The 25185-nt window shown below is 53.5% G+C and overlaps 13 protein-coding genes across 13 annotated transcripts; 5 read left to right on the forward strand and 8 right to left on the reverse strand.

Annotated features, from left to right (window-relative positions):
* Nucleotides 1-483: 483 nt before the first annotated feature.
* LTS14_007340 (uncharacterized protein) lies at nt 484-950 on the reverse strand (the record flags this gene model as incomplete). The annotated part of the gene is made up of 2 exons (XM_064840032.1): nt 484-837; nt 900-950. 2 exons carry the CDS (start codon nt 948-950, stop codon nt 484-486), a joined length of 405 nt encoding a protein of 134 aa, XP_064692353.1.
* A 644-nt stretch (nt 951-1594) lies between these two features.
* LTS14_007341 (uncharacterized protein) lies at nt 1595-3644 on the reverse strand (the record flags this gene model as incomplete). Its single annotated transcript, XM_064840033.1, has 3 exons — nt 1595-2784; nt 2845-3535; nt 3639-3644. The coding sequence occupies 3 exons, from the start codon at nt 3642-3644 to the stop codon at nt 1595-1597; spliced, it is 1887 nt and encodes a 628-aa protein (XP_064692354.1).
* Nucleotides 3645-4608: 964 nt separating this feature from the next.
* Nucleotides 4609-5139, forward strand: LTS14_007342 (uncharacterized protein; the record flags this gene model as incomplete). The annotated part of the gene is made up of 2 exons (XM_064840034.1): nt 4609-4683; nt 4936-5139. The coding sequence occupies 2 exons, from the start codon at nt 4609-4611 to the stop codon at nt 5137-5139; spliced, it is 279 nt and encodes a 92-aa protein (XP_064692355.1).
* Nucleotides 5140-5503: 364 nt separating this feature from the next.
* LTS14_007343 (uncharacterized protein) lies at nt 5504-6760 on the reverse strand (the record flags this gene model as incomplete). The annotated part of the gene is made up of 1 exon (XM_064840035.1): nt 5504-6760. The coding sequence occupies one exon, from the start codon at nt 6758-6760 to the stop codon at nt 5504-5506; it is 1257 nt and encodes a 418-aa protein (XP_064692356.1).
* A 670-nt stretch (nt 6761-7430) lies between these two features.
* On the forward strand, nt 7431-9281 carry LTS14_007344 (uncharacterized protein; the record flags this gene model as incomplete). The annotated part of the gene is made up of 1 exon (XM_064840036.1): nt 7431-9281. The coding sequence occupies one exon, from the start codon at nt 7431-7433 to the stop codon at nt 9279-9281; it is 1851 nt and encodes a 616-aa protein (XP_064692357.1).
* A 282-nt stretch (nt 9282-9563) lies between these two features.
* On the forward strand, nt 9564-10797 carry LTS14_007345 (uncharacterized protein; the record flags this gene model as incomplete). Its single annotated transcript, XM_064840037.1, has 2 exons — nt 9564-9640; nt 9798-10797. 2 exons carry the CDS (start codon nt 9564-9566, stop codon nt 10795-10797), a joined length of 1077 nt encoding a protein of 358 aa, XP_064692358.1.
* A 461-nt stretch (nt 10798-11258) lies between these two features.
* On the forward strand, nt 11259-12515 carry LTS14_007346 (uncharacterized protein; the record flags this gene model as incomplete). Its single annotated transcript, XM_064840038.1, has 1 exon — nt 11259-12515. The coding sequence occupies one exon, from the start codon at nt 11259-11261 to the stop codon at nt 12513-12515; it is 1257 nt and encodes a 418-aa protein (XP_064692359.1).
* A 57-nt stretch (nt 12516-12572) lies between these two features.
* On the reverse strand, nt 12573-14728 carry LTS14_007347 (uncharacterized protein; the record flags this gene model as incomplete). The annotated part of the gene is made up of 2 exons (XM_064840039.1): nt 12573-14394; nt 14448-14728. The coding sequence occupies 2 exons, from the start codon at nt 14726-14728 to the stop codon at nt 12573-12575; spliced, it is 2103 nt and encodes a 700-aa protein (XP_064692360.1).
* Nucleotides 14729-16757: 2029 nt separating this feature from the next.
* On the reverse strand, nt 16758-17518 carry LTS14_007348 (uncharacterized protein; the record flags this gene model as incomplete). Its single annotated transcript, XM_064840040.1, has 2 exons — nt 16758-17036; nt 17096-17518. The coding sequence occupies 2 exons, from the start codon at nt 17516-17518 to the stop codon at nt 16758-16760; spliced, it is 702 nt and encodes a 233-aa protein (XP_064692361.1).
* Nucleotides 17519-18081: 563 nt separating this feature from the next.
* On the reverse strand, nt 18082-19584 carry CTU1 (cytosolic thiouridylase subunit Ctu1; the record flags this gene model as incomplete). Its single annotated transcript, XM_064840041.1, has 2 exons — nt 18082-19527; nt 19558-19584. The coding sequence occupies 2 exons, from the start codon at nt 19582-19584 to the stop codon at nt 18082-18084; spliced, it is 1473 nt and encodes a 490-aa protein (XP_064692362.1).
* A 404-nt stretch (nt 19585-19988) lies between these two features.
* AYR1_2 (NADPH-dependent 1-acyl dihydroxyacetone phosphate reductase) lies at nt 19989-20846 on the forward strand (the record flags this gene model as incomplete). The annotated part of the gene is made up of 1 exon (XM_064840042.1): nt 19989-20846. One exon carries the CDS (start codon nt 19989-19991, stop codon nt 20844-20846), a length of 858 nt encoding a protein of 285 aa, XP_064692363.1.
* Nucleotides 20847-21795: 949 nt separating this feature from the next.
* LTS14_007351 (uncharacterized protein) lies at nt 21796-23116 on the reverse strand (the record flags this gene model as incomplete). Its single annotated transcript, XM_064840043.1, has 2 exons — nt 21796-22702; nt 22785-23116. 2 exons carry the CDS (start codon nt 23114-23116, stop codon nt 21796-21798), a joined length of 1239 nt encoding a protein of 412 aa, XP_064692364.1.
* A 469-nt stretch (nt 23117-23585) lies between these two features.
* Nucleotides 23586-24660, reverse strand: LTS14_007352 (uncharacterized protein; the record flags this gene model as incomplete). The annotated part of the gene is made up of 2 exons (XM_064840044.1): nt 23586-24601; nt 24657-24660. The coding sequence occupies 2 exons, from the start codon at nt 24658-24660 to the stop codon at nt 23586-23588; spliced, it is 1020 nt and encodes a 339-aa protein (XP_064692365.1).
* Nucleotides 24661-25185: the final 525 nt, after the last annotated feature.

Genomic DNA, 25185 nt, shown 5'->3' on the forward strand with positions numbered 1-25185 from the left:
AAATGCGTAAATCCGGACGTCGATCGCGCCACATTGAAGACCGTCGCACGCAAATCTTCGTCCACGTTATGCCTGTATTGCGTGCAGTCCCTGCCCCTGCATTGGTCGGTACCACAATCGGGTGACCCGTCGTTCTCCAGCAACCTCGCCCAGTCGCGAAGTGGATGACCATGCAGTATCCACATTGCATTCATTGTCCTGGTACCGAGCATGCAGCGTGTTCCCATAGTGTAAGTGCTCGGCTATACCGATCGTCGAGCAGCGTAGATACAGAAGGCCATGCAGCAAGTCGAAGGCCACCAGATCTACAGCCTGAGGTGACTTTTGGGGGGCGTTGGTCCTCGCTTGACTTTAGCGTCGACTTCTAGGGAAATTTTGATAACAGCACCCGCACCGAGCGGGTTGTGTGGACATCGCCGCCTGTGGGTCAAGCAAGCCCGCTGCTACCTCCTCCTCCGACAGCTAGTGAGTAGTGTAGTCCGTTCAATAATCTTCATCATCCTCCTCCTTCTGCTTCTCGCTCATGACCGGCATCGCCTGCTGCTCAGCAACATAAGGCGCCTTGCCATGGTAATTGTACCGATCGTACTTCTGCTCATCCTGCATCGAACTCGGCGAATGATCATACCCATAACTATACCTCCCCTCATCGCTTCGATGGTGTGGGTTATAATTCGGCGTCCCATTGCTTCCGGCCAAGACTTCCTGATTCCGGAGTCGGACTTCCCGCATGTAGGCGCTCTGTTCCTGCTGGGGATCACCGTGTTCTTCCTGATGGCCTCCGTCTCGCTTGCCTTTGTACGTGATGTACATGCCCCATGCTAAGCCTACGCCGACCTGTGGTGAACAGCAAGTCAGTCTTCGCCAAATGCTGGAGGGCTTACAATGGCTGGACATACCGCAACGCCGACGATAATGAGGGCTACCACGCCGGCAGCACTGATTCCCATGGTGTATTAATCGCTCGAGTTGTGGACGGGACCGAAAGAGTCGTGATCGCCTCAAGCACTTCAAGTTAACAGAAGCGGCGTCAAACACAGAAATGTACCAAACATACTTATCACCATTTCCACCGTTATCAAACATATGTCATCGGCCCAACGTCACGGCATGGTGGAGAAGCAGGATTCTTATTGACAACCCCGATCCATATTTAATCACGGCTCGCCAGGACCGCGGAGCAGGATGCTGGAACACGGGTTGAAACTGTTTGTTTCTCTTGGCAGATCGAGAAATGTCTTGCCATAGCAGTGGTCTTCAGTCGAGTTGCCGTCCTCCAAGTATCTTGGTCGTCGCTTGCGATAACTGCGCGAGCCACATGAACATTCGAGAGCTCTGCTTCGGTCGAAGGACTCGTGCGGGTGAGCTTCGGAGTTTGAGACATATCAAGCGCGAAGCAAACGCGGCTGGATTGTGATTGGACAGACGTACTGACGTCTTGGTCAAAGCTTGGGTCAATATTCTGTTTATGCTTCGTTCAACGGTCAACCAAATTCGCTATTGGGGAATGGCTTGGCATGTCGTATCCTTAACAGTTGCAACACGGTACTGACTCAGCCGAGTTGAACAGTACGTCTATAATCCAAGACGTCGCTCATTGATCCCGTGCCCAGAATGTCCTCGGCTGCCTCACATTCTGACCGAGGTCACTGATCTGACTGCCCATCTTCTTCATCACGAAAGGTCTGGAATCAGCCCGCCACTCACTGATCTCGACCCAAGAACCGGAACCCTCCTTAAGACTTGGTAGAATCCTACTGCAGCACAACTTGACAAAGGGTGGCGGGCCCTCTCCACCACCAACAATGACCTCTGAGAAGCGCGCTGCCTCTGGTACGGCTTCATCGAAATGTCCCGGTTGTGTCACTTCTTTGTCTAAAGATGGTTCTCGCTCCTGCATCGATCTTGCAAGCTGCATCTCCACATCCATAACCGCACCGACAATTCTTCCAAGCACAGCACTATGATGTATGCCCTCGCGTCGATCCGCCGTATTCAAAAGATCCATTGCTTGTCGTCGCACTTCAACATTTCGGCACTTGGTACCAACAAGGTACAAAGCAGGCAGAACGCGCATCTCGGCTGACCAACCTCCATGTTGTGTCTCGGTGCGAGGTTTGCTCGGATCTTGCATCCAGTATAGTAGGTTCGTGGCAGTCAGGTGGATGAACTCCTTGCACCAGCCCACGACGGACTTGAAGTGCGCGTGCCAGAGGTCGGTGTCGACCTCGATAGTGTTTCGTAGATTGTAGAGACTGAAGCTGGTAGCGAAATGCTGGATTTGCAGGAGTAGTGGTGCACGACCACTGACTTCACCAGACTTCGCAAGTAAGCGGGCGAAGTGGTTCGACCAGGCGTCCAAGTCATTCTTGAGCCGTTGCATGCGAGCCTGCAAGACAACATGCTCATCAAGGTTCATAGTCTTGGCCATACAGACCGTCAGGCAAGAGGTCACAGCATGTGAGGCAGAATCACCGGACAACTCCGCTACACGATCTCTCGCTATATCCATTAGCTGCTTCTGAAGTTGCTCGTACATGCTTCTTAAGCCATCCAGATTTACCCGTGCTTCGGCGAGGTTGGGGAAGTCGTTGGAAATAGTTAGAGAGCTGTCGTCGGGCGGTTGATAGAGTGCCGTCGCAGACTCGAGCGTGGCATCCTCTTCCAGCATAGTTTTGAAGACTTCGAGAACCGGGCGTGCAAAAGGTCCCGGAGGAGGAACAATGGGATGGCCCACGATCTTCTCGTTGGGCGAGCGTTCTTGCAGGATCCGTAGCCCAAGTCCTACGGTAAGTGTTAGCCGATCTTACGCTCGTCGTATCGTAATTATCGGCATTGCTTTACCTAAATGTGCTTTGGCATCACTCGCTTGCTCCTCCAAGATATTGTACAAGACAAGCAGCAAACACGAGCCCAGCACGACTTGCAGCCCTTGCTCATCATGCGCATTCTTCATCATATGCGCCCGTAACGATGATAGCGCTTGTCCGTACTGCCTATGGAAAGCCCGTCTATCTGCCTGCACGTACCATCGTCGGAGCGACGTATCGAACGTCGAACCGGGATCGGAATGTGCGTTTCCAGTCGCAGTGATGGCGCGGAAGATGGGCTCGCACTCGAAGCTCAGCTGAATCGTGGGAAGCAGGAGGCCGGCTAGTGGCGTTATGATCTGCAGACTTGGATATGTCGTGGCGTAGAAGAAGTCCCAGGCATGTCGTTCGACGTCTGTGATCTTGAGTCGGAAGGTGGAAGTTGGGGAGATCCGTGGGGAGATGGAAATGGCTACACGGGGTAGACCCCACCTAGCTCCAACGATCGTTGAGCCGAGCGAGGTGGCGGAGCGATTAGGTATCTCGCCTGGCGTAGTCGGTGACGCGAATTGTGTGAAGACGTTCGGTGATGTAGTACTCGACGGAGGCGTGTCGTCGTTGGATCCTGATGTAGGCGAGCGGTCATCTGTCACAACTACGCCCTCCTCGATCAACTGTTGCTGTTTGGCATAGCCAGGACAGTTCCAGCCACTTTTCACACAGCGCTGGCAAGCCGGAATTGCCTCATCGCACTTAATGCGTCTTGTTCTGCGTCAGTCTGGTCAGTATGGTGTTGATCATGCAGCATATAAGCACGAAGGTAGGTACCGGCATGTCTGACACCCATTCCTGCTAGGCTTCGCCCGAACAACTCGCTTCCTCTTCTCCTGCATGATTGGCTGCGTGGCATAACGAGAGGTCTCGACATCGAAACGGTAGAGGTCGCCATGTTTGTCGTAGGGAAAGGAGGCTTCTTATCGGCGAGCTCGATACTTGAACGCCAAGACAATGTTCGAAGCGAGGAGGAAGGCGGAGCAAGACAGCGTGCACGGACCTTTAGATTTATCGAGCTTTGCGCTCCATCCCTTCCCTCGTCCCTGCAACGAGCAGCATCGTGCCATTGGCCAGCTCGATATATCGGTATCGAGTCGTGCAATGGCATATCCGCATAAGATGATTAGGCGCACGAGCATGCAGGCCGCGCGTGAACGACAAGGCAGTTGCGGGATCCTACAGGTAGGTGTGGCAAGGATGTGTTCACTGCGCTCGGATTCGGCAGAACTTCGCATATGGATTTGTATACAGCCTGGGAACGAGATGGCCACTAGCCATTTGGTACCTTCTTTCCCACTGCGGATCACTCTTGATTATCAATACAACGACCCTCGTTCTTTGAGGAGGAAGACACTCGTTTACCATATCTAAATTCGAAGTCTGGAGCCGACTGGACGATACCGATCAGCCCTCCTACTCACATCGCTGAACCATTCGTCTGGGGACAAGCACCACGCTACGAGAGACCTGATCCGGGTGGATCAGTACTAGCACCGCACGCGTACTCCTGTCGGCCATCCACCACAAGAACAGGATTGTATCCCCCTCGACAGCTTCTGTCAAACAACGGCGGCCATCGCTCAAGAACAGTGAGCGATAGCACTAGCACCCACCGCACACCCTGCGTCAATCCGGAAGCTTTCGAGGGAGTATCCTCGCTCAGCTCGCTCGACCAGGGACAACAACGGTGTAGACGGACCCACGCCTCGACCACTCACCCTCCGCCCTCGATACCGATTGAACCATGGACCCCTTACCCCATGCCGCGATCGTCTTCCTCATAATCCTCGGCGTCGCAATCGCGGTAGCAATCAGCTATGTAAGTATCCCAAGCCCCGCCTCCGTCATGGCAAAAAGAACGCGCACCCCCCCCCCCCCTTTCCTCGCGCACAAACGAAGAGAATGAACTTCTTCGAACGCCGCGATCTCTAAACCTATCCCTTCCCATTGTCCCTGACTGCACCTCCGGTCTTTCAACCCAAAAACAAACAACCCCAACCCCAATGCCTCCACCCTGCCCTTCGAATACCCAACCTCACTCACACACTAATACCAAACCCCTCACCAACAGGGCATCTGGTCCCTCATCCACGGCCGCGACCCCGAAGACTCCCTCGAACCGACACAAGACCAAGCAGTCTACATGCGGGAAGTCCGGCTCCGAAACCACGACTGGATGGCCCAGACCTATGGGTACCGGTACGAGCGTGGCGTGCCGGCGCAGGGACTGGCGTATCAATCGAGTGGGCGGAGTTCGAAGGGGAGTTATGTCTGAAACCCCACAGATGCTGGCAGGGGACCAGAGGCTCTTCGTAGGGTGGCTGATACGTGTCGGTGGTGTGCCAGCATGTCTAGTTCTGGATAGGCCTAGGGAGAAGAGTGTAATGAAGTAATGGCGGGAGGGAGGCGCAATGTGTGTGTGAGAGTGCGAGAGAGATGGGGAGGAGGAAGCAAGTATCGTGGAAGTGGCAGGCATACGTACACGACACTCCGGCTCCACGATCCCGTATTTACTTGCGCTTCTGTCATCCCACCGCTCTCGCTATGCACATGAGTTACAGCAGAATCTAGACAGACCGATCAGCGCAGTTTCCTCATAGTCTATATCTTAAACGCTCATCCATCCCACGTCGGCTTAATCAATGCTCATTAGTCTTCTGATTAATGCACTTGCCCGCCGCCTTCAATGACCCCATCACCTGCTCCATCCAAGGATAAACACTCCCATTCGCCGGCGGATACCCCATATGCAAGAGTCCCGTGAAAAACCTCGCCTCCTTCGGCGTCCCATACTCCATCATCAACATACTATCCTCAATCGGCATAAGTCCATCATGCGTCCCATTGATCAACAAGAGTCTCGTAGCCGGAATCTCCACAACCCCCAACTCCACAAGCGAGAAATCCTTCTGCGCATGATCCATGAATTCGTCCTCGGATTTATAGCCGAATTTCGCCGTGAGCGCTGGGAGGGCCGTCCAAGGGTACTCGTGATCCTTCGCCTTCTCCAACCAAGCGCGGGAGAAGAAATGATGGGTCCCGGCCCCCTGGCCCACGGCGCCCGCGAGGCGCGAAGCATGGGTGTGCGCGGCGCGGACGGCGTTGTGGCCGCCGGCTGAGAGGCCCCAGGCGATGATGTGAGACATGTCGTAGATTTGCTGCTGGGCCATCCAGTCGAGGATACTGGTCCAGAGACGATCAGGGGAGGCGGCGTCCCGGCGGTCGGCGGGGCAGTCGGCTGTGCCGGGGATGTCGACGATGATGCTTGCCCAGCCTCGGGAGAGGAATTCGTCGCTGCGGGTGGTGTTGTCGGGTCTGTGGCCATCTAGGCCGCACATTAATAGCACAGCGGGCGCTGGCTTCTCCTTCGAGGTGTTCTTTGGCAACCGGAGGTAAAGTGGGATCTCTTTCCCTTCATCCTTGGCTGTGCCGGCTGTGTGGGGGATGGACATATCTTCTATTGGGACATCCCATAATGCTGCGCCTTTCATGTAGGCTTTCTTTTGGGCTTCGTAGGCGGCGGTTTTGACGTCACTGTTGATGTAGGGGAAGCGGGCGATTCGATAGACGGCACAGGCTCGTAGGTACAGATCTATCGCTTCTTGCTTGTTTCCCGCGCCACTCGCTTCATCTGCTTTCTTCACTAGTTCTTCGGCTGTGGGGAGGAATTCTTTGGTGTATTCAACGCTATAGCCATCGTGGATGCCTTTCTTGATGAGGGTCTCGAAGATTGGTTCGAAGTCTTCGAGTTTGCCGTCGTGGAAGGGGTAGAGGCTTCGTGTGCAAGGGAACTTCCACTTCTTGTTCCAGAGGGCGTCGATGGATTCAAGGTGGGGGTGTTTCGTGTCGAACTTGTCGCCCAAGATCCAGCGGGAGCCGGTGCGTGGGTCGGTCATTGTCGTGGTATGGTGTGGTGAGGTTGATAGACGAGAGGGGATGGGACGGGAATGGTAGTTATACAGGTGAGAGTCGGACATTCGATACTAACACTTTCCCCGAGCAGCATATCCAGCATGCAGGTGTTGACTAGCTCATTATTGTTCTAATCTGGTGGAGTCGTTCAGGTACCGCTCGAAGCGGCGTCATCTCGTCCACCGTCTTCCGATGGCACGGGATATGCGGGGTCGTGGATGATGGTCGGCGGTCCACGGTGCCGACTGGTCTGATTGTGATATATTATAATTGTTAACAGAATGCATCTGTCTCATGTCTCAGATTATGTTTGGCTTGACACCTGCCATGTGGCGGAAGCTTTCTGCCATCGTGAACCTTGGGATCTGCTCTGCCACTGCCGACGAGACTACCGACATATGCCGGAGATACGTGACGCCGGTGGCCGGCGGGGTAACTCGAATCTCTCGGTGACGCGCATGGAGACCATGGCATTGCATGAATGAAGGTAGTTGATGTACAGCTACGATTACACTGAATGATCGCTATACTGAGACGAGTGCACTCGAGAAGAGTCCAAGGTAACCTAGATCATCCCAATGAGCACGTGATCAAGGCAAGAAGGAAAGGCATACCGGGTTCCAGAGCGGTGAGGGAGAGGGAGCCACAGTGAAGATGGAGCAGTCGGGCAATTCGGCCAAGGATGTGGTGAGGGAGGCGATGAGGAAGGATGTAGCATCAGAGGCACGGCTAGCAGAGCCAGCACCAGGTCAGGCCACAGTACTGGCCGATGGAAAAGCACAAGTCGACACGGCTCAAGGGAAGCCATCACGAATCGACATAACCACACCAAGACACGCCGCGTCCAGTCACTCACCCACAACATCGCCACCAGTCTCACCGCCTATATCAGGCCGCCATAACGACACCATCGCAGACTACTACACTGCGCGTCCCAAGTTCGATCGTCTAGGCAACCCGATACCCGACCGACGAAGACCGAGCGCCATGGCATCTGTATATGGCAAGCAGACGGTGAAGCTACCCGGAGACCTTGGCGCAAAAGATCCACGACGGCCGAAATCTCCAGCAGTTGCACATCTGCCAGGCGACCTTGGCCCGAATGATCCACGGAGACCACGAAGCGCGAACAGTAGTCCTGTGCCGCTAGGCCATAGTCGACACATATCACTGGAGAGCTCGGAGGGTGCGGGCAGGTTACAGGAAGATCCGCCGGTGCCAGGCGAAGATGCGCCCGGCAGCGACGACGATGCCGATGCAGACAATGACAACGACACTGATGCAGACGACTCAAAGCGCGGCCGAGGTAGGAAGCGGCCGGAGCCTGGACGTACCACATCAGGCAAGAGTACGAACCTGCGAGAAGGAAGTGTAGACTCCGAGATAGGAGTTCCCCCGAAACCTGACCCCACGAAAGGAGAAAGTAAATTATCTTTCCAACGAGATCCTCTAATCAAAGTCACGCCACCGACAGAAAAGCGCCGAGTCCATCCCAGCACAGCCTTCGACACCGCACCATCTGGCCAAGCAACACCCCTCGGCAGCGACGACGAAAGCCACACCGATGCAAAAGTCGCCCAAAAACTGCCTCTCACCATGAGCGCAGTCCACAGCACACCCTCAGCACACAGAGTAATTCGACAAATTATTCGAGGCGACTATGCGCACTTCCAGCGCGAAGCAGAAGAAGGCCGCAAACGCCAAAGAGTCTACCTCGTCGCCACCGACCTCTCCCCCGAAAGCGAATACGCACTCGAATGGACCATCGGCACCGTTTTGCGGGACGGCGACACCCTCCTAGCACTCTACGCCATGGACGAAGAATCCGCCAGCGCCGGCGGCGCCAGCTCCGGCTCAGGCGGAGTGGAAATCGGCAAGGGCGCAGATAGTATCCGCGACACAGCCGCCATCGTCCACGGGCTCCCGGCTACCAATATTCCGCCTCCTTCTCCCGGTCCCTCACCCCTAAGTAAGAACGCGGGCGTCCCATCAATATCAGATCCGCGAAGTCGCTCGCGCGGCGGCGTCTACACAGCCGCCGAAACCGAACGCCGCCGCGCGATCGAAGACATAACAAACCGCAGTATCCACCTCCTCCGCAAAACCCGCCTGCAAGTCCGCGTCGTGGTCGAAGTCTTCCACTGTAAATCCCCCCGCCACATGATAACCGAAGTCATCGATTTCCTCACCCCGACGCTCGTCATCATCGGATCCCGCGGTAGGAGCGCGGTCAAGGGCGTCCTGCTGGGATCGTTTTCCAATTACCTCGTTACGAAGTCCTCCGTGCCGGTTATGGTGGCGAGGAAGAAGCTTAGGAAGCTTAGTAAAGGTGGTGGTGGGGGTGGAGGGGGATCGGGGAGCGGGATGGGGTTGAGGAGGAATAGGGATGGGACGAGTGTTCCGTATTCGGGGAGTGGGAGGACGAGTAGGTTTAGTAATGTTATTGAGGTTTCGAGTGGGAGGGGGTTGAGAGTTGAGGGCTGGGATAAGGTGGGGATTGATTGATTGATTGACTGATTGTGTGATCTGAGGATTCGAGGCTAGCATGAGTGTCGGTCGTGTAGCTGGGCTTGTTTCTAGGGTCTGGTTGGTGGCATAGTATTGCATAGCATAGTATAGTATAGCATAGCCCAATGCATTGTACAGCCTTTGTCTACCCTTCTCATGCCTAACAGACCATGCACGAAGGACCGCCTTGCTGGTCAACGGATGCTTTCGGCGTTTGACGGCTATTGGTGTTGCAAATCAATTGCCGAACCAGCTCCTCTTCTTCTTCCCCTCATCATCATGCTGGTGAACTTCCATCCTGCTACGGCACAACTACCAGCGACTTCGGCGTATCATTGTAGCAAGCTCGCAGTGATGTAAGTGTTAGGTACAGGTACGGTGGAACCCCAATTCGTTCTATTCCAGTTGTGTTTCTGCTCCCTCAACGACGTCTACAGCTTCTCCTCTGAACCTATCACGTCGATTTCATTGCGAAAGCACAGGAGGACAATAGGCGAAATCCACGAACAACAGAAGCTCGCAAGAAACACCAACCGGATACTCACACACAGCCATGAAGATCCTGATAACAGGCGCCGGCGGCTTCGTCGGCCAACTCCTCGCCTCCCACCTCCTCGCCGACACCAAAGCGAACCATCATCTCATCCTAGCCGATATCTTCGAACCCCCTATCCCACCCAAGACTTCGAACGCGAAGAACGTCACATGTATCAAGGCCGATTTGTCAAATGATGCCGCCTCCGTCCTCTCCAAAGACCTCGACGCCATCTACATCTTCCACGGCATCATGAGCGCCGGCAGCGAAGAGAATTTCGACCTGGGATACAACGTCAATCTCCACTCCACACTAAAACTGCTCGAAGCCATCCGCAAAACATGTCCGGGCGTGAGGGTTGTATATGCGAGTTCTTGTGCTATTTACGGACAACCGCTGCCGCAGATGCCGTCGGAGGATACGGTGCCCACGCCTGAGGGGAGTTATGGGGCGCAGAAGGTCATGATTGAGTACGCGATTAATGATTACTCTCGTCGAGGCATCCTGGGCCCGAGCTTTATTTTCAGATTCCCGACGATTTCGGTGAGGCCGGGGAAGCCTACTGCTGCGGCTAGTAGTTGGATGAGTGGGATTATTCGGGAACCTTTGCAGGGCAAGGAGAGTTCATGTCCTTGTCCCGATGATTTCGAAAGCTGGCTCTGCTCCCCGAAAACCCTCGCGAAGAACTTGATGATTGCGCTCGAGTTGAAGGGGGATTGTATGCCGAGTCATGTTCGGCAAGTCAATCTTCCTGGTATCTCGGCGACGGTTAAGGAAATGTTGCAGGCGTTGAGGGAGGTGGGTGGGGAGGAGGCGGTGAAATTAGTGAAGAGGGAGAGAGGGAGTGAGGAGGTTATGGGGTTGTTGGAGAGTTGGGGGGTCAGGTATGATGTCTCCAAGGCATTGAGGTTGGGGTTTCAACCGGATCCGGGGTTTAAGGAGGCGGTGGAGGATTTTGCGGCGAGTTTGAAGGAGTAGGGACAGTGATGTATGGATATCCGATCTGGAATTAATTGTAAGGTATATCCTGTCATACGTACACAGTGCCCCCCATTTTCGCGCCGTTTGTATGGTGCATTTCTGTATGGCGCTAGCGGCTGTAAACTTTTTGGTCGTGAACATTCACCACTCCCTTCTCGTCTGCTTCGCCCACCTCGTAGGTGGGATTGTCAAGCCCACGAAGTACCCTCAAGGACGGTGGGGTGAGCATCCAGATGGCCTCAAGCATGGCTGCAGTCACGCTGCTGCGCCATAAGACCATGGCGCCGTCCGCGAGCCTTGTGGTGGCGTCTCGCAGCCTCGTCGCCTTCGGGCAGCCTGGCGGGCGACCTCAACAATTTCGATATTTCTACTGTATCGCTCCTTGTCGTGCTGACCTGCTCGCTCCTTTTTCTACCTGGCCATGATCGATTCCCTGTCATGACCAGATTGCAGCAGCCATGGCAAGATACACTGCTCCCAGAGTCCTGGCATTAGTCCTGCTCCTCCTCGCGATATGGACAACTACTACTTATGCGTCATCTCTGCCTGATAACGCAGCTGATGGGTCGTACTCGACTCCACCATCTCTCGGCGAGAGACAGAACAGACTCCCTCTCAACCCACAAGCCCTCTACGGTATCGGCGTGCGAACAGGGAGCTACCTCCAAGGCTTCGCATTCGTGATTGGCTTCACCTACCTCGACGACGTGGACCCAAAATCGCAATTCTCCGGTATCATACTTGCTCTCCAGCTTCTGATCAGATGGTGGAACAAACACAACACCCACACCGCATCACTGTCCGAGCTTTGGATCGGTCTCGCTCAGCTCCTCATCATCACTACGCCGGGTGCCTTCTTGCTCTTCTTCAGCTTTGGGTATCAGCGTAGACAATGGAAGACGGCTGACAATCGGCCATTGCATCGTTGGGAGGTCATCCGAGATCAGGGTCTCAATTTCTTGCTGGTATTCGCCGTGCTTACTGGTGTCGGAGCTACCAATATCACCATGGCTCTCACCGCTACCGATGCTGTGCATTACACCGGAACACCGGCAGTAGTGGATGGTGTGACCAACCCACTATGGATCTTCAAGGTCTGGCCTGCGCAGGGAAGCTACATGCTAGCATTCATGTGGATTCAATCCGGCGTCACAATCATCCTAGAAGCCATACCCTACACCATCTATCTCTCCGCTTGGGCTGTCTACGGACGAGATTACTTCGTCATGACCATACTCCGGCGGAATATGCATCGCGAGAGCCACGAGGTCGAGGAGAAGCGTACGGAAACAAACTGGATGGATCGCTTAATCGATTGGATGTACAGCTGGCCGAAAGAGCTCGGTTTGGTGATGCTCTACTCCCTCGCCTGCGCATATGTAGTGATACTCATCTTCTCGGTCGAGCGAACAATCACAGCAGCGGACATCGGGCCCACAGGGACTCTAGCAGATCCTTCCCAGCTTCTACCTTTCATCACTGGGGTCATCGCAATAGTCAACGCTCTGGCGAGTGCTGCAAACAGATTCTCGATGGTGTCGCATCATGTCAGTCATCATAGGTTGTTGAATGGTGGCACTTTGATTTTCTACAAAGATGGGAGGTACTACCAGAACGGTCAAAGGACAGAAGTCAACAACCCCGGTCCGGGAGGATACATACCACTGATTGAATATGGCACTCCACGGCTGCAGCGAGATTATGATTATTCGTAGGATGAATTTGCAGGTCTATCTTTATATACAGTCTGCAGGTCTATCTTTATACACAGTCTACATACTCATCAATACGCAGTGAGCCAGCAATACGGTCGCAAACCACTCCCACTTCCGTCTGCTTCCGTTGGACGAGACTAGAGACTTAGCACTCGACGTCTGAGAGCTGGACAAGGTACCACCCGCTGCCACAGAGGTCCTGGTCGCACTCTGGGGTCCCGTCGCTTGAGCAGAGCCTGTGACGGTCATAGGTCGGGTACCCCCAGTAGGCAGAGTGAGTGTAACGCCATCAACCACTATAGTAGAGCCAGGATTAAGAACTTGGCCGCCCACGACTATAGCAGTGCCACTTGTGGTAAGTGCCACAGTCTTATCAAGTAGCTTCAGCACTGCTGGCAGAGAAGTCATCTCCGGAGCTAAAGTCTTGGTAATGCTCCCGTTGACCACGATCACACCAGACTGTTTAAGTGAGATCGTCTCACCGGACACGGTGACTTGGCCGCCCACCGACAGTGTCTTTGTGCCGATGATGATGGCATTGCCGGACTGAGAGTAGCTCAGTAGATCTGGCCCCATGGTGATGATTGATGAAGCCTGGGACGTGAGAGTTCTGGTAATGCTGCCGTTCACCACGACGACGCCAGAGCTCTGCAGAGATAGAGTCTCGCCGTTGGCTGTGATCTGAGCACCAGGCGTGAGTGTCTGAGTGCCGAAGACGAAAGCATTACCAGATTGCGAGTATTCAAGCGGATCAGCACCAAGTGTCAGTTGTGCTAGACTGGCTTTCGTAGCCACTGCCACAACTTTTGGGGTCATCATCACCGATCCCAACGTCAAAGGTGAGGCGTTACTCGGTATCGAGACTAATGTCTCTACCCCATTGACATAGATGCCGCCACCAGTCGATGGAAGCGAGTACGTCGTGCCCTGAACAACTATGCTTGAGCCAGGAGCGAGCGTGCTTCCAGCCATAACGAGCTTAGTAACGCTGCTTGGACTCCCTCCGGCAGGCGCTGCTTGCGCAATCATGGCCGTATGGCCGTCAACGTCGAGCGCTGATGCTGAAGGTGCTAGAGCCAGAACTGTGCCTCCGGCTGTAATTGCAGGCCCGCCGGGTACGAGCGTCTGTGAGCCAATCATGTAATTTGAAGCTGGGTCTTGCGTGACAATGCTTCCGCCGAGTGTGATCGAAGGCGGGAAGCCGGCGACTGTTGCCTGAGGCACTGGCTTGATGGTCTGCTGGCCCGACGTTGAACCCGGGTCTATGGGGCTGTTTAGAGATCCTCTAGAACCCTTGCTCGTGCTAGCAGGATCTTGACCACTCTGCATGCCAAGCACGCTGGCGATTCTGTCTCCGACATTTGCTGGTGTGGACGTGGCAATAGCTACCGTCTGGCTAGTACGAGTGGCTTGTTCCAGTATTGATAGGACACTGTTCCCGGCATCTAAGGATACTGCAGACGACGTAGCTGCGGAAGTGGCAGACCATGGTTCTCCAGAGGTCATACTAGCCGCGTTCGGATCTTCTGCCGGATCATTGCTCGTTTCCGTAGACGTGGCGGCGGGATCAGCTGGTTTGAAGGGTGCCAGCGAGGGCGCAGTAGAAGCGATAGCTGGGGAGTAGGCGACTGCAAGCGATGTAGCAGTGGATGCGACAGCTGGTGAGTTTAGTACGCTGCTGCCCGATCCATTAGGTCCTAGCACGGGAGCACCAGCGCCTGAAGATGAGGATGTTCTGACGGTAGTCGCAGTGACAGATGTGATGGTGGGTTTTTGGCTTGGTGAGGCCGAGGTCGTTGTCAAGGTTGCTGGATGCGTCGGCGTTGCTTCAACAGCTGTGGGCTGTAGTGCTTCAGGAGGGTCGTAGAGGCCACCATACCTTTCACGAATGTCAGCGGGCATGTGTAGATCATGAGCCTGGAGTCTACTAACCATGGCAAACACACATCCCACTCCGGGTCAAGAGCCGACACCTCTTGTGGTACGGCAATGATCGGAGCATACGGCCCAGCATTACAGGCGAAGTTCTCCGGTGTGAGGCCTCGGAGCTGCCCAGCTTCTTCCGTTAGAATCTCATACTGCTTCATGCAGTCCGGCTGTAGGTTGTAGATGCTATGAGGAACCGGTGGGACCAGGTCCGACAGGTGGAACGGTCTAGTTGACCAGCCACTCGAAGCGGTGAAATCGCCATATCGGAAGACCAGACTGGACATTTGATCTGTTGCAGTAAGTGGTACGACAAGATTGCTGTATGCCGAGCCCACTTGACTGCATGAGTCCGAAGCGTATAAGGTATCGTAGGAGATGTAGACTGTAGGCGAGGTGAATGTTGTGCCTGCCTGATTTAGCAGAGGCTCAAAAGGTCAGTCTGGAGGCGCCTCACCGTTGACCACCGCAGTACTTTGCGCAGAACGGTTGCCATATGTTTGCGGGGCAGCGCTAATTTCTGATACATTCGAAGTCGCAGGTGGCCAGTAAAACAGGCGTATAGTGTTCCCCGTGATCGAGCACTGCTGACAGCCCAGTGTGCATCCCGGGGCGAGTCGACTATTCGAAGGCCAAGGGCTTATCGTTTTATGGCCCCAATTGATGGCTGTCTGTGCCGGGTCATCTTCAAGCACGACCATGGCAAGCGACGTACAGAGCTCGCTGCCGACTGATGCTTGCGTACACGAAGGCATGGGCTTGCTAACACTGTCATCATCTCCTCGTAATGCTATGGATGCATTCAACCACGAGTTCCACTGGCTTTGACACTGGGAGACGGAAGTGGGAAGCGCACATCCGGGCGTGGTAATTGGTGTATTGGCCGTCTGTACAGTAGCCAGCTGTGTAAATGGCCCAGGATTGAGGTAGTAGCTGACCGTTGTGCCCTGGTACGTTTTTGTGTACGTTACGCCATTGACCGAGCTGGTGAAAGTAGTGCCATTCTGAGTCTCGAAACTGTTCGTCTTCGTACCTGTACTGGTCGTCAAAGCCACTGCAAACACGGAGGGGCTCCAGTATTGAGACCATTGATCCCAGCAATCACCTGAATACTGGTAGCTTGACCACTCTGAGCTCGGCAGTGGCTTCGTCATCATGATAGAGGTGATGTTGTATTCGGAGGTTGCGATGCTGAACCATGGCACCGTTGGCAGTGCTGTGTCATTAGTGGAAGCAGTGCCGGAGGTGGTTGTATTTTGAGTGGTGGTCGTGCTATGTGTTGCGCTCGTCGTTAATAAGAACTTCTGAGTTGAGGTGTCAACAGTGGTGCTTGACGGGTTTGACTTTGATGACGATGTTATGGACGCAAATGCCGTAGACGAACTTGAGGGCAGTGCTAATGTCTTGTTGGGTATCAGTATAACAGAAGGCCAGCCGGCGATTGGGACTCATGCCTACCGTTGAAGTCGTTTGTGTAGTATTCTGCCATCTGGAATTACTTGCGCTGGCACTCTCAGCAGCATTTCGCGCCCAGCGCTTCCCGGTCACGATATTAAAGTTGATGAAGACATTCGCAAACAGAACAAGTCCATGCCGGCGGCGTGACGTGACCATGTTGGAGCGGAATCTGTTGCAGCTAGTGGTCTCCGCAACTAGCAGGAAGGAATGCACCCCTCAAAAACCACAGATCAAACGAGTGTGCGTTCATATCGAAGCCACATTCAAGTCAGGACCATTGTGGGTATCAGGGCTGAAGGATCAACCACATAATAAGGCAGGAGCAAGTTCCTCCGAGGAGACCAAACATCCAGATCGTGGGTCCTTGAACGCGTGCACGAATAGCCTGATGCATGAAAATTTGTCCAATTAAAGGTGTTGAAGTAGCGCATGCACCAGCAGCGCAATCAAGCCGGCAGTCATCAGAGCCAGTCAATCCTGTGCGATGGGGCTAAATGCATGTGCGATACCTCAGCTCGCTTCGACTTGCATATAACAGAAGTTTGGGGCCAGAACGCCACCGTCAGGCACCGTGGATTGGTCACTATCCGTAAGGCTGTTACGGCTGATGACCTATGACAGCAGAGCCATCCTGATCTGCGCATATACATACAGATGTAAGCCACCGCTGTGGAGTTTCGTAATCCCTCTCTCCTACCTCCATCTCGTTATCGCGTCTAGTATGATCTTTGCTACTCCGTCTGGTTGAGTCAAGAAGGCTTCGTGTCTGGACATATACCGTCAGTGAAGCGTGGTCACGACACCAGTCGAACAAGTATGATAGATCAAATTTGCAGAGGAATATGACCTTCTAGATACTCACCCAGCTTTCAACTCAACAACCTTCCATGCCACACCTGATGCCTTGATTAACATATCCTGGAGTGGCGGCAGAAACGTGGCATCCATCATAGTCCTGATCACCATCCGCCGACCCTCGAAAGCTGAATCCTGCCACAACGGCTTCGATACTGGTGTATTGATGACCTTCATACTATGTGGCCGCATCACTTCGGCATAGCGGTCTGCTTGCGCTTTCTCGACATCGTTGAACAAAGTATCAGATATTCTGTCAAACGACACAAGACCTTGGCGTGGCTGCAAGGAAGTCTTAGCGCTATGGATACGAAGAAGGAAGATCATGGTAATGCACTGACATGATCAGTCATAATATTATCCGGCCAGATCGAACCAAAGCTCCTGAACTGCGAATGACCATCCATGGTAGGAATGAAGCTCATATAGACCAATCCAATCACACCTCCCGTGAGTCCCATGCCAGCACGAACACTTCTAGAAAGTCCCAGGTCCGCGCCGCTCAGACATGTGCCGCCAAAAGAATGGGCGAATATGAGGACATCTCGGCCTTCGTCCAGGAGAGGTAGCAGGAATTCGTCGAGTAGATGACGTCCATCCTTGGCCGCAGTGCAGTCATCTGGACTGCTTGGATTCAGGCTCGTCAATGCGCCAGCGACAGTAGGAAATCCAGCTTGCTCGAGTATCGGTCTCAGGCGATCGAAGCACGCCGAGGTCTGCAGAGCACCGGGGACGAGCAATATCGTGGATTTGGTGTAGTCCATGGTGGATTGACGGTGGTGGAGTGTGTCTTGAGTCGTCAAGCATACGACTAGTTCGTCATATAAGCTTTCTCATCGGGAGACTTTACTTCATGCTTCTGCGGCTGACATTCCGAACCACTTCCATCCGCCAAGAATATGACGCAGATGGCGTCTGATGTACGACCATACGCTACTGTAATCGCCCTCGGCGAAAGGGCGTGATGATCGTTAACCAAACTATGAGATGAGATGAGAGCAGCATTCACCGAATACCCATTAGTAAGCGCAATAGAGTTGGTGATCGTTGAACTCTAAACGGGGACGGACGCAGGCACATCTCACTGCATCAGGGCGCGCAGCGTGGCCGACCGCGCAGGGCACTGTACGTCAGCACGGCTGACGAGAGTCGCGTACCCTGTGGATGACATGCTGTGCGGTCATCCATAGCGGTCATCCAAAATTCTTCAGATCATGAGATCGAATGCCACCTTGAACGTTCAGATTTGAGGTCGGTCTGGCGGTACGCGCTACTCATATTCGCGCTGACATGGATAAGAAAAGCATGGCCAGGTTGACAAGCAGATTCAACCATCACCTCCGCCAACCTCAACACCCGTCCTAGGTCGACTCTTGTTCAGCCCTTCGAGCAAGACACAGGCCTTGCACACAGCTTGTGAAGACAGATAGCCGCATCGTTCGCATTGTCCCAATGTCTGCGCAGGTCGTGCAATACCATCCTTGCCCATCTTCCTTCCTTGCTTCTTCTCTGCTTTCGTTCGGATAGGCACAGTAGTTTGCTTAGTCTCTAGGTCAGGGATTGAAAGATGTGTATGTCTGTCGTGGTCCTGATCAGATGTGGGTGTAATCAACGCAGATGTAGGGGGGCCAGATGCCGCAATGTCTCTGTCGTGATTTTGCCCATTCACAGCCTTCATCGGCATCTTGATCTCCACCTCCATACCATCCTCCTCCGCCTTCTCGTCCTGCCATAGCTTCCTCTCCATCTCAGCCATTTCGCCACCAGCATCCTGCCCGTTCCCACTCCCACACCCACCCTCGCCCTCCTCCTGCTCAGCCTGCGCCTCCTGCTTCCTCTTCTTATCCGCACATCCGCTCTTACAATTCCCGGCTGCATCGGGAACCAACTTTGCCATATCAATACCACTCCTCACCACATCCAATATACTCTCTGGCCGTATCCTCTCCAGGTTCTTGATCAGTGTCCTGGCACTTCCACGGAACGCCTCAGGACTGTAGATGCATTCTGTACTGAAATAGTCAAGTTTCTTGTGGTGTGCGTACAAGACTATCTCCTTCTCGTAAGCATACATGAGTGGTTTGCTCCTCTTCACATTCGTGAAAGAGCCTTCGGGTCCCCGCGCTGCACTGGGAGTGCTGGTGACGATACTCGTCGCACGAGATAGTCGTGGTAGATCTCCTCGAAGTAGATTCATGAGGACTGTCTCCGCTACATCGTCTGCATTGTGACCGGTTACTACGTGACCTACGCCTAACATAGCGGCACCACGGTCCAGAGCCTGACGACGGAAGACACCACAGTATGTGCAATTGCCTTTCTTGCCTACCTGTGCCACTACCTGGTCCATAGACCAGCCGTACAGCTCTTCATAGCTTACTATCTTCAGTGGAAGTCCAAGCTCAGCACTATTCCTCTTTACAGCCTCCAGGCTGTGGTCCCGATAGCCTGTTATGCCTTCGTCTATAGACAGGAGCACAAGATCCAGTCCCCAGCCATGTCTGTCGTTCAGTGTCTTTAGCACAGAGGCAAGGACGGTACTATCTTTTCCACCAGAAGCTCCTATAGCCACCCTCTCTCCTGGCTGGAAGAGACTCGTCGAAGTGATCGTCTCAGCCGTCTCGCTCTCGAAAATGTCGATGAAGCATGCGGCACAGATCCGCGCATGATTCTTTGGTCGAAGGATTTGGGCGCGAGCTGTACGACAGATCTCGCATATATGAGGCGGCATTTCGGATCGATCACTCTCCCGGACAGTCAACGAGTTCCAGCCCTGTAGGAATGCAGAAAGGCAGACTCATACCAACAACGCGGCCGCATGACACGCCATGTGAAAGTGGCGCATATTCGCACAGAATGTATGCGGGAGAGTGCGGCCGCATAACACGCCATGTGAAAGTGGCGCATATTCGCACAGAATGTATGCGGGAGAGTGCGGCCGCTTGCAAGGATCCTCTCGGGGCTCATTTCGGGACCGATGTCGATAACTGCCTGGCCTTCTCTAGTTTCTCGCGAAGAAATGGTGTGTCAGTGAAACTACAACGTACAGCCAAACCACCGGATGCGGTAGTATATCATCCGAGAAGTGCGACAGACATTGCAGCCTTGGGCTGAGCGAGAGTATAAGAGCATCAGCAGCACACTTTCCTCTCCAGGTTTCCTATTCATATCTGATCAATTCAAGACTCACATTATCATCACCACCAAAGAAGACATCAATTGTGAAACAACGATATGGCTGACAATCAACGAGTTGTTCTGATCAGCGGCTGCTCTGATGGCGGAACTGGAGCTGCCCTAGCGAAGGAGTTTCATGCTCATGGCTTCCTTGTATACGCCACAGCACGAAACGTCTCGAAAATGGCCAGCCTCTCCTCTCTCGGCATCAAGACACTAGAACTGAACATAGGCTCCGAGGACTCCATCGCAAGATGTGTTAAAGACGTCCCGCACCTCGACATCCTCATCAACAACGCGGGAGGCTCCTACACGATGCCTGTCAGCGATCTCTCCATTGCGGAAGCAAAGAAACTCTTTGACACGAATCTCTGGGGCCATGTAGCTGTGACACAAGCCTTCCTGCCTCTTTTGATGAAGTCACGGAACGCGATGATAGTCAACCACACTTCTGTTGGAGCTGGCATGGCGATACCATTTCAAGCAGCCTACAATGCTTCCAAAGCCGCCATGGCAATGTTCTCCGATACCATGCGGCTCGAACTAGTATCCTTCGGCATCAAAGTCGTCCAAATGAGAACGGGAGGCGTGAAGACGAATATCATCAGCAATACTCAGGCCAAGGAGTCCATGATCCCGGCGGATTCGATCTGGTCCCCTGCGAGAGATCTAGTGAATAAAGCGTTAACGCTAGAATGGGCCGAGAGCCAGGGCATCTCGCCTGAGCAGTGGGCGAGGGAAGTAGTGGCGGATCTTACAAGGCCAGCTCCTGCGCCCATGGTGAGGAGAGGGTCTTCCGCTTGGGTGGCGGCAATTGCGTCCATGCTGCCTACAGGTTGGCTGGATAGTATGAGTAAGAAGTTATGTGGACTGGACAAAATTGAGGTTGTGATAAGGACGAATAGATCGTCATGAGTATTCCACGGCATGAACGGGCCTTTGCATGTCTCACGATACACTCTTCTAATCAACATCGGCTGCCATCTATCTTCCTTTCGTATGGTCTTCGATAACGTACTCACGTGCCAGCGTGCGATTGCATCCACTCTGAACAACTCAGGGTGGCCACACATGACAAGTCGCCTTGACTGCACAAGATACCAATAATCGCTGCAGACTAAGAGAGAAGCTTTCGGCCCGAGTCCAGAGTTCAGTCGCGAACAGAGACAGGTTGCATTTGTGAGCAGCATCCGTCGAACAGACTGTCCTGGACCATCCGTGATGCCGGATGCGACAGGTGACTGCTTAGATTGCCCCTTGGAAAGCAAGACAACCACACTCCAGACACATGTTCACCTAGCAAAGAAGATTCGCCGAGTGGCTGGACACATAAAGGTACGGAGTACAACGCCCCATCCGCCACACAAAAGGAAGTCATTGTCAAACAGCCGCAAACGGTCTCCAAGCGCCCTTTGACTCGAAGCCGCCACCATCCCACCAAGATTGTACATATCGAGTATCCCGGAGAGAATCTTGAAGGACAACTGCAGCAACAAATTCGGCTATTTAAACAACACACCCTTGCCTCAAACAGTCTTCGTTAAGATGTCTCCAGCTCACGTCAAACCTACCGCACTGGTCAACGAGCTGACCTACAAGGTCGAATGCTCCAAATGCGGTAAGAAGTGGAGAATGGCAACACGTGCGCGTGTGGCAGGAAGAACTAAGGACTGTATGACAGCAAGGAACAGCGCATGCGGAGGATAATGCAACATTATCAAAAGTACCTCGCGCATCAAGTAGCATTACTGTCGCTCTGTTAGATAAATGCCATATTGACCCGTCTTGGTCTTCACCTTCTACTCCAAAAGCCTTATTTCCGAAACTTCGGAATTCAAATGCTAGCCTCCCAATTTGATCTGGACTACTCGTGCCTATCCACTTCCTTGCCTATCTTCCGCATGAACTTCTCATACGCACCCAACCACCTCTGATTGACATGAATTTGATGCTGTCCGTACTCGATCAACCCTTGCACAATACTTGCACCATCACTCATCATCACTTCTTCCAGCTTCGGGCCACCTGAACTTGCACTTGCTCCTTGGCTTGCCCTAAACTCCCTGACCGTTTCAGCGTACTTCTCAAGGAAGCCCTCGCATCCCTTCAATCTCTCGATTGCTGCTGGTCGTCTTTCAACATACCCCGGTGCTGGTCGCTCCAAGCTCATGAAACAGGGAAATTGAGCAACACGTTCGATCGGCGCAGCGATAACACCATCAACGTCTATGAGCGCAAGTATGTTGAACTCCTTATCCACCAGAACATTATGCGCACCAAAGTCGCGGTTCACGAGCCCGAACCGGGTTTGTCTGCTTTGGCCGTAAGCCGCCATGAGATCGTTAAAGTAGACCGGGAGCTGGATTGATGCATCAAGTTTCGTCTCTTCTGTACAGTCTTTACGCGCCACGCCCGCGGCATGATGAGCCCAAGCATCCCAGTACATTTGTGGCGTGGCCCAAGGTCCAAGACCCGTCTCAATCTCGGGACCTAGCTTGAAGCCAACATCGCCGTCCTGGTAGACAGCGCCGATACGGTCAAATGTCAAGTTCGCAAGTTGGAATTGTATTTCCACCATTTGGCGTCGGAAGTTCTGGTCTTGCTCGGGTGTACCAAAGAGGTTAGAATCCCCGTCTATCTCTTCCTGCAGATCCTGCGCAACATTGCCGTGGATGTAGGACATAAGGATGTATGGTGCTCCAACGCCTGTACTGTCTTCCGAACCGAACTTGTAGCTGTGAATATCTGGCACAGGGATCGCAGTCTTCTCTCTGTAGAAGAACAAACGCTATGGCATCAGTCAATGCTCTTCTATTGTACTCAACGACTTGCTGAGCTGGAATAGAGACATACCGAATATACTTCAACGTTCCAACCTCAATCCTCATCGAGTTTTCCACATCCAAGGCCTCCCTTTCCCCAAAGACAGAATTGAGCTCCGGCAACCTGAGTCGTGCTATCCACAGCACTCCATCCTCAAATTCCAACCTCCTTACCATGTTAAAGTGGCCTACAGAGAACTTCTCACTGAGCGTGCAAGGGATGCCATGCCGGAGCTGAGAGGCATTTTTGGTCAGCGAGGACCAGTCAATGTTGGCGATGAAGTCCGCGGCTCGAGTATGGAGTGGGTGGGTGCTGTCGTAGGCTGAGGCGTTGAGCCAGGCGTCACTGCCCAGGGCGGACATCTTTGTTGCTGAGTCGCCTTGCCGGAGATCCAAAGACCGCTTGCTACACGCTTCGATTAAACAGAAGCCCGGGGTTATATGTGTCGAGTCAACAGTAGTGACGCGCTTCGGTGGAGTTGAACTGCTGTCGTGGTATGCTCGCACTGCTATGCAAGGGCTAGCAGCTGCAGAAACAAACAAAGGACATGACGTCGCTCTTTGTGCCCCTTGCGCGAATTCACTGGACTATGTATACATCGTGTTCCGTTTTCCGGTCATAAAGGCGTGGAGGCAACACCATGACCTGTGCTCTTGGCGACCGGTTTCGTCAGTCCTGGAGGTCCTCGAGGTGTATCTTGCTCTGAAGCAAGCGCGTATCAGAGACGGCGATCCAGATGCGAAGTTATCTTCCCGGCACGTATTGCAATCGATGATAGATGGCCATCGAAGTGATAATGAAAATTCGGTCTCTTCTACTAGGTCCAACTATTCAGCCTTGCCCGCCCAGCGATAGTCGGATCTTCGAGTGCAGAATTGCGCAAGCACTGTTCAATGCCTCCTGGTCATCGCAGATCGAATTCCCAGATTCGCTAGCGACAGAGACATCACTCAGATCCTGCGTCTGGCCGCCAGTCATAACCTCTACCCTACAGCCCCTTCTTCGATTTGTAGTCGTCGCCATCAATACCATCGGCTCGACCCATCCACTCCCTGCATGGTCGTCGGCTTTGATGATCTGCTGTTGCGTATCGTGCAGTAGGAGCAGCTTAAGATTCAATGTCTGCAGCCCTGTCATATCGTTCTCGAAGAAGTCCCAGAGAGCAGCCCAATCACGCTTGGATCGTGTGTTCATGTGTGGATGATGTGGTATCCTCATGGTCATTCGAAAGTGACGGATGCTCTGGACACGGTGGGATGGGATCATGGTCTTGAGGAAGCGGAAAGCTGCATGGTTCGAAGTGAATTGGAAAGAGTTCGTGCTGTAGAGGATGTGGATACACTCTGAATATACCATTCGGCATGTGACGAGCAGTGGGAGGAGACCGCTCGCTTCCCGGTATTCGTCTCGCGGCGCAGAGGATGGCCGGTGGACGTTGAGGTGATGACACGAGTGACTCGGCTCGCCAATAGTGTCCGGCTGTGTACAAACGATATGGAAGATTCGACTCTGCGGCGTGCCAGACTCGACGTGGAAGTGCATGTTGCCCAGTACCATTTCGTAGATGATAATTCGAACATCCAGTGGCAATCTCGATAAGAAAAGGCTCCATGGCTGATCGTATGGCCTGCACTCTACCTCAGTCATCGAGAAGAGGTTGAAGCGCTGCCACAGGGAGCCATCGGTAGGCTCGTGAGGTCCTGACAAGGCTCGCTTTCGTGTCGGCGCAGGCTGCTGCAAGTACTTTCCAAACGGCAAACCTTTCCACTGCTCAGCAACTCGCATCGCCCATGGTGACGACGGCGTGAGATTGACAAAAGCATTGATGGCAGAGTCGCCCCAAAGACCTGTAACAAGCTTGTCAGTATGTCAGACCCTGGTCGCCGTTGCATATCGACCTACTCATGTTTTCTAATACCGTCAGTTGCGGTCGTCGCCCGATCGCATCAGCACCGCCCTGACTACCTTCCTGTCAGCTGTTCGCGTTGTGTTCACTGTACTGTTGTGACCCGAACATTGATGTGCCACCATCATTTGCGCTGGCGATCGATGACAGACCACCGTTCATCACATGCTCAAAACTAGAGAGTGACATCCTGCCAGAAGCTTATGGGCAGGCCACTACCGCCCCGTGAGATTGATGGCGTGGCGGAACAAAAACGAAGGTACGTCCCGACCACACCTTTTCGCGCCACGAAGATGCAATGGTGAAGTGAGCTCGACGCTGGGACGGGACGCTTCGGGAGCACGACACAAATCCAGAACGGTCCAGAGATTCTCGATGGTCTGACCAATAACAATCCATTGTTTTCACGATGCACGAGAGACATTGATGCAAAGGTCAAGTGGTGACTGGGATGCTAACAATACTGCCGCCTGCAATACGGATGCACTGGGACGACGGTGTCCGGATCAGGGCCTGAAGCGGGCA

Source organism: Recurvomyces mirabilis, assembly GCF_035927965.1.
Source record: "Recurvomyces mirabilis strain CCFEE 5264 chromosome Unknown scaffold_20, whole genome shotgun sequence".
Classification (NCBI taxonomy): domain Eukaryota; kingdom Fungi; phylum Ascomycota; class Dothideomycetes; order Mycosphaerellales; family Teratosphaeriaceae; genus Recurvomyces; species Recurvomyces mirabilis.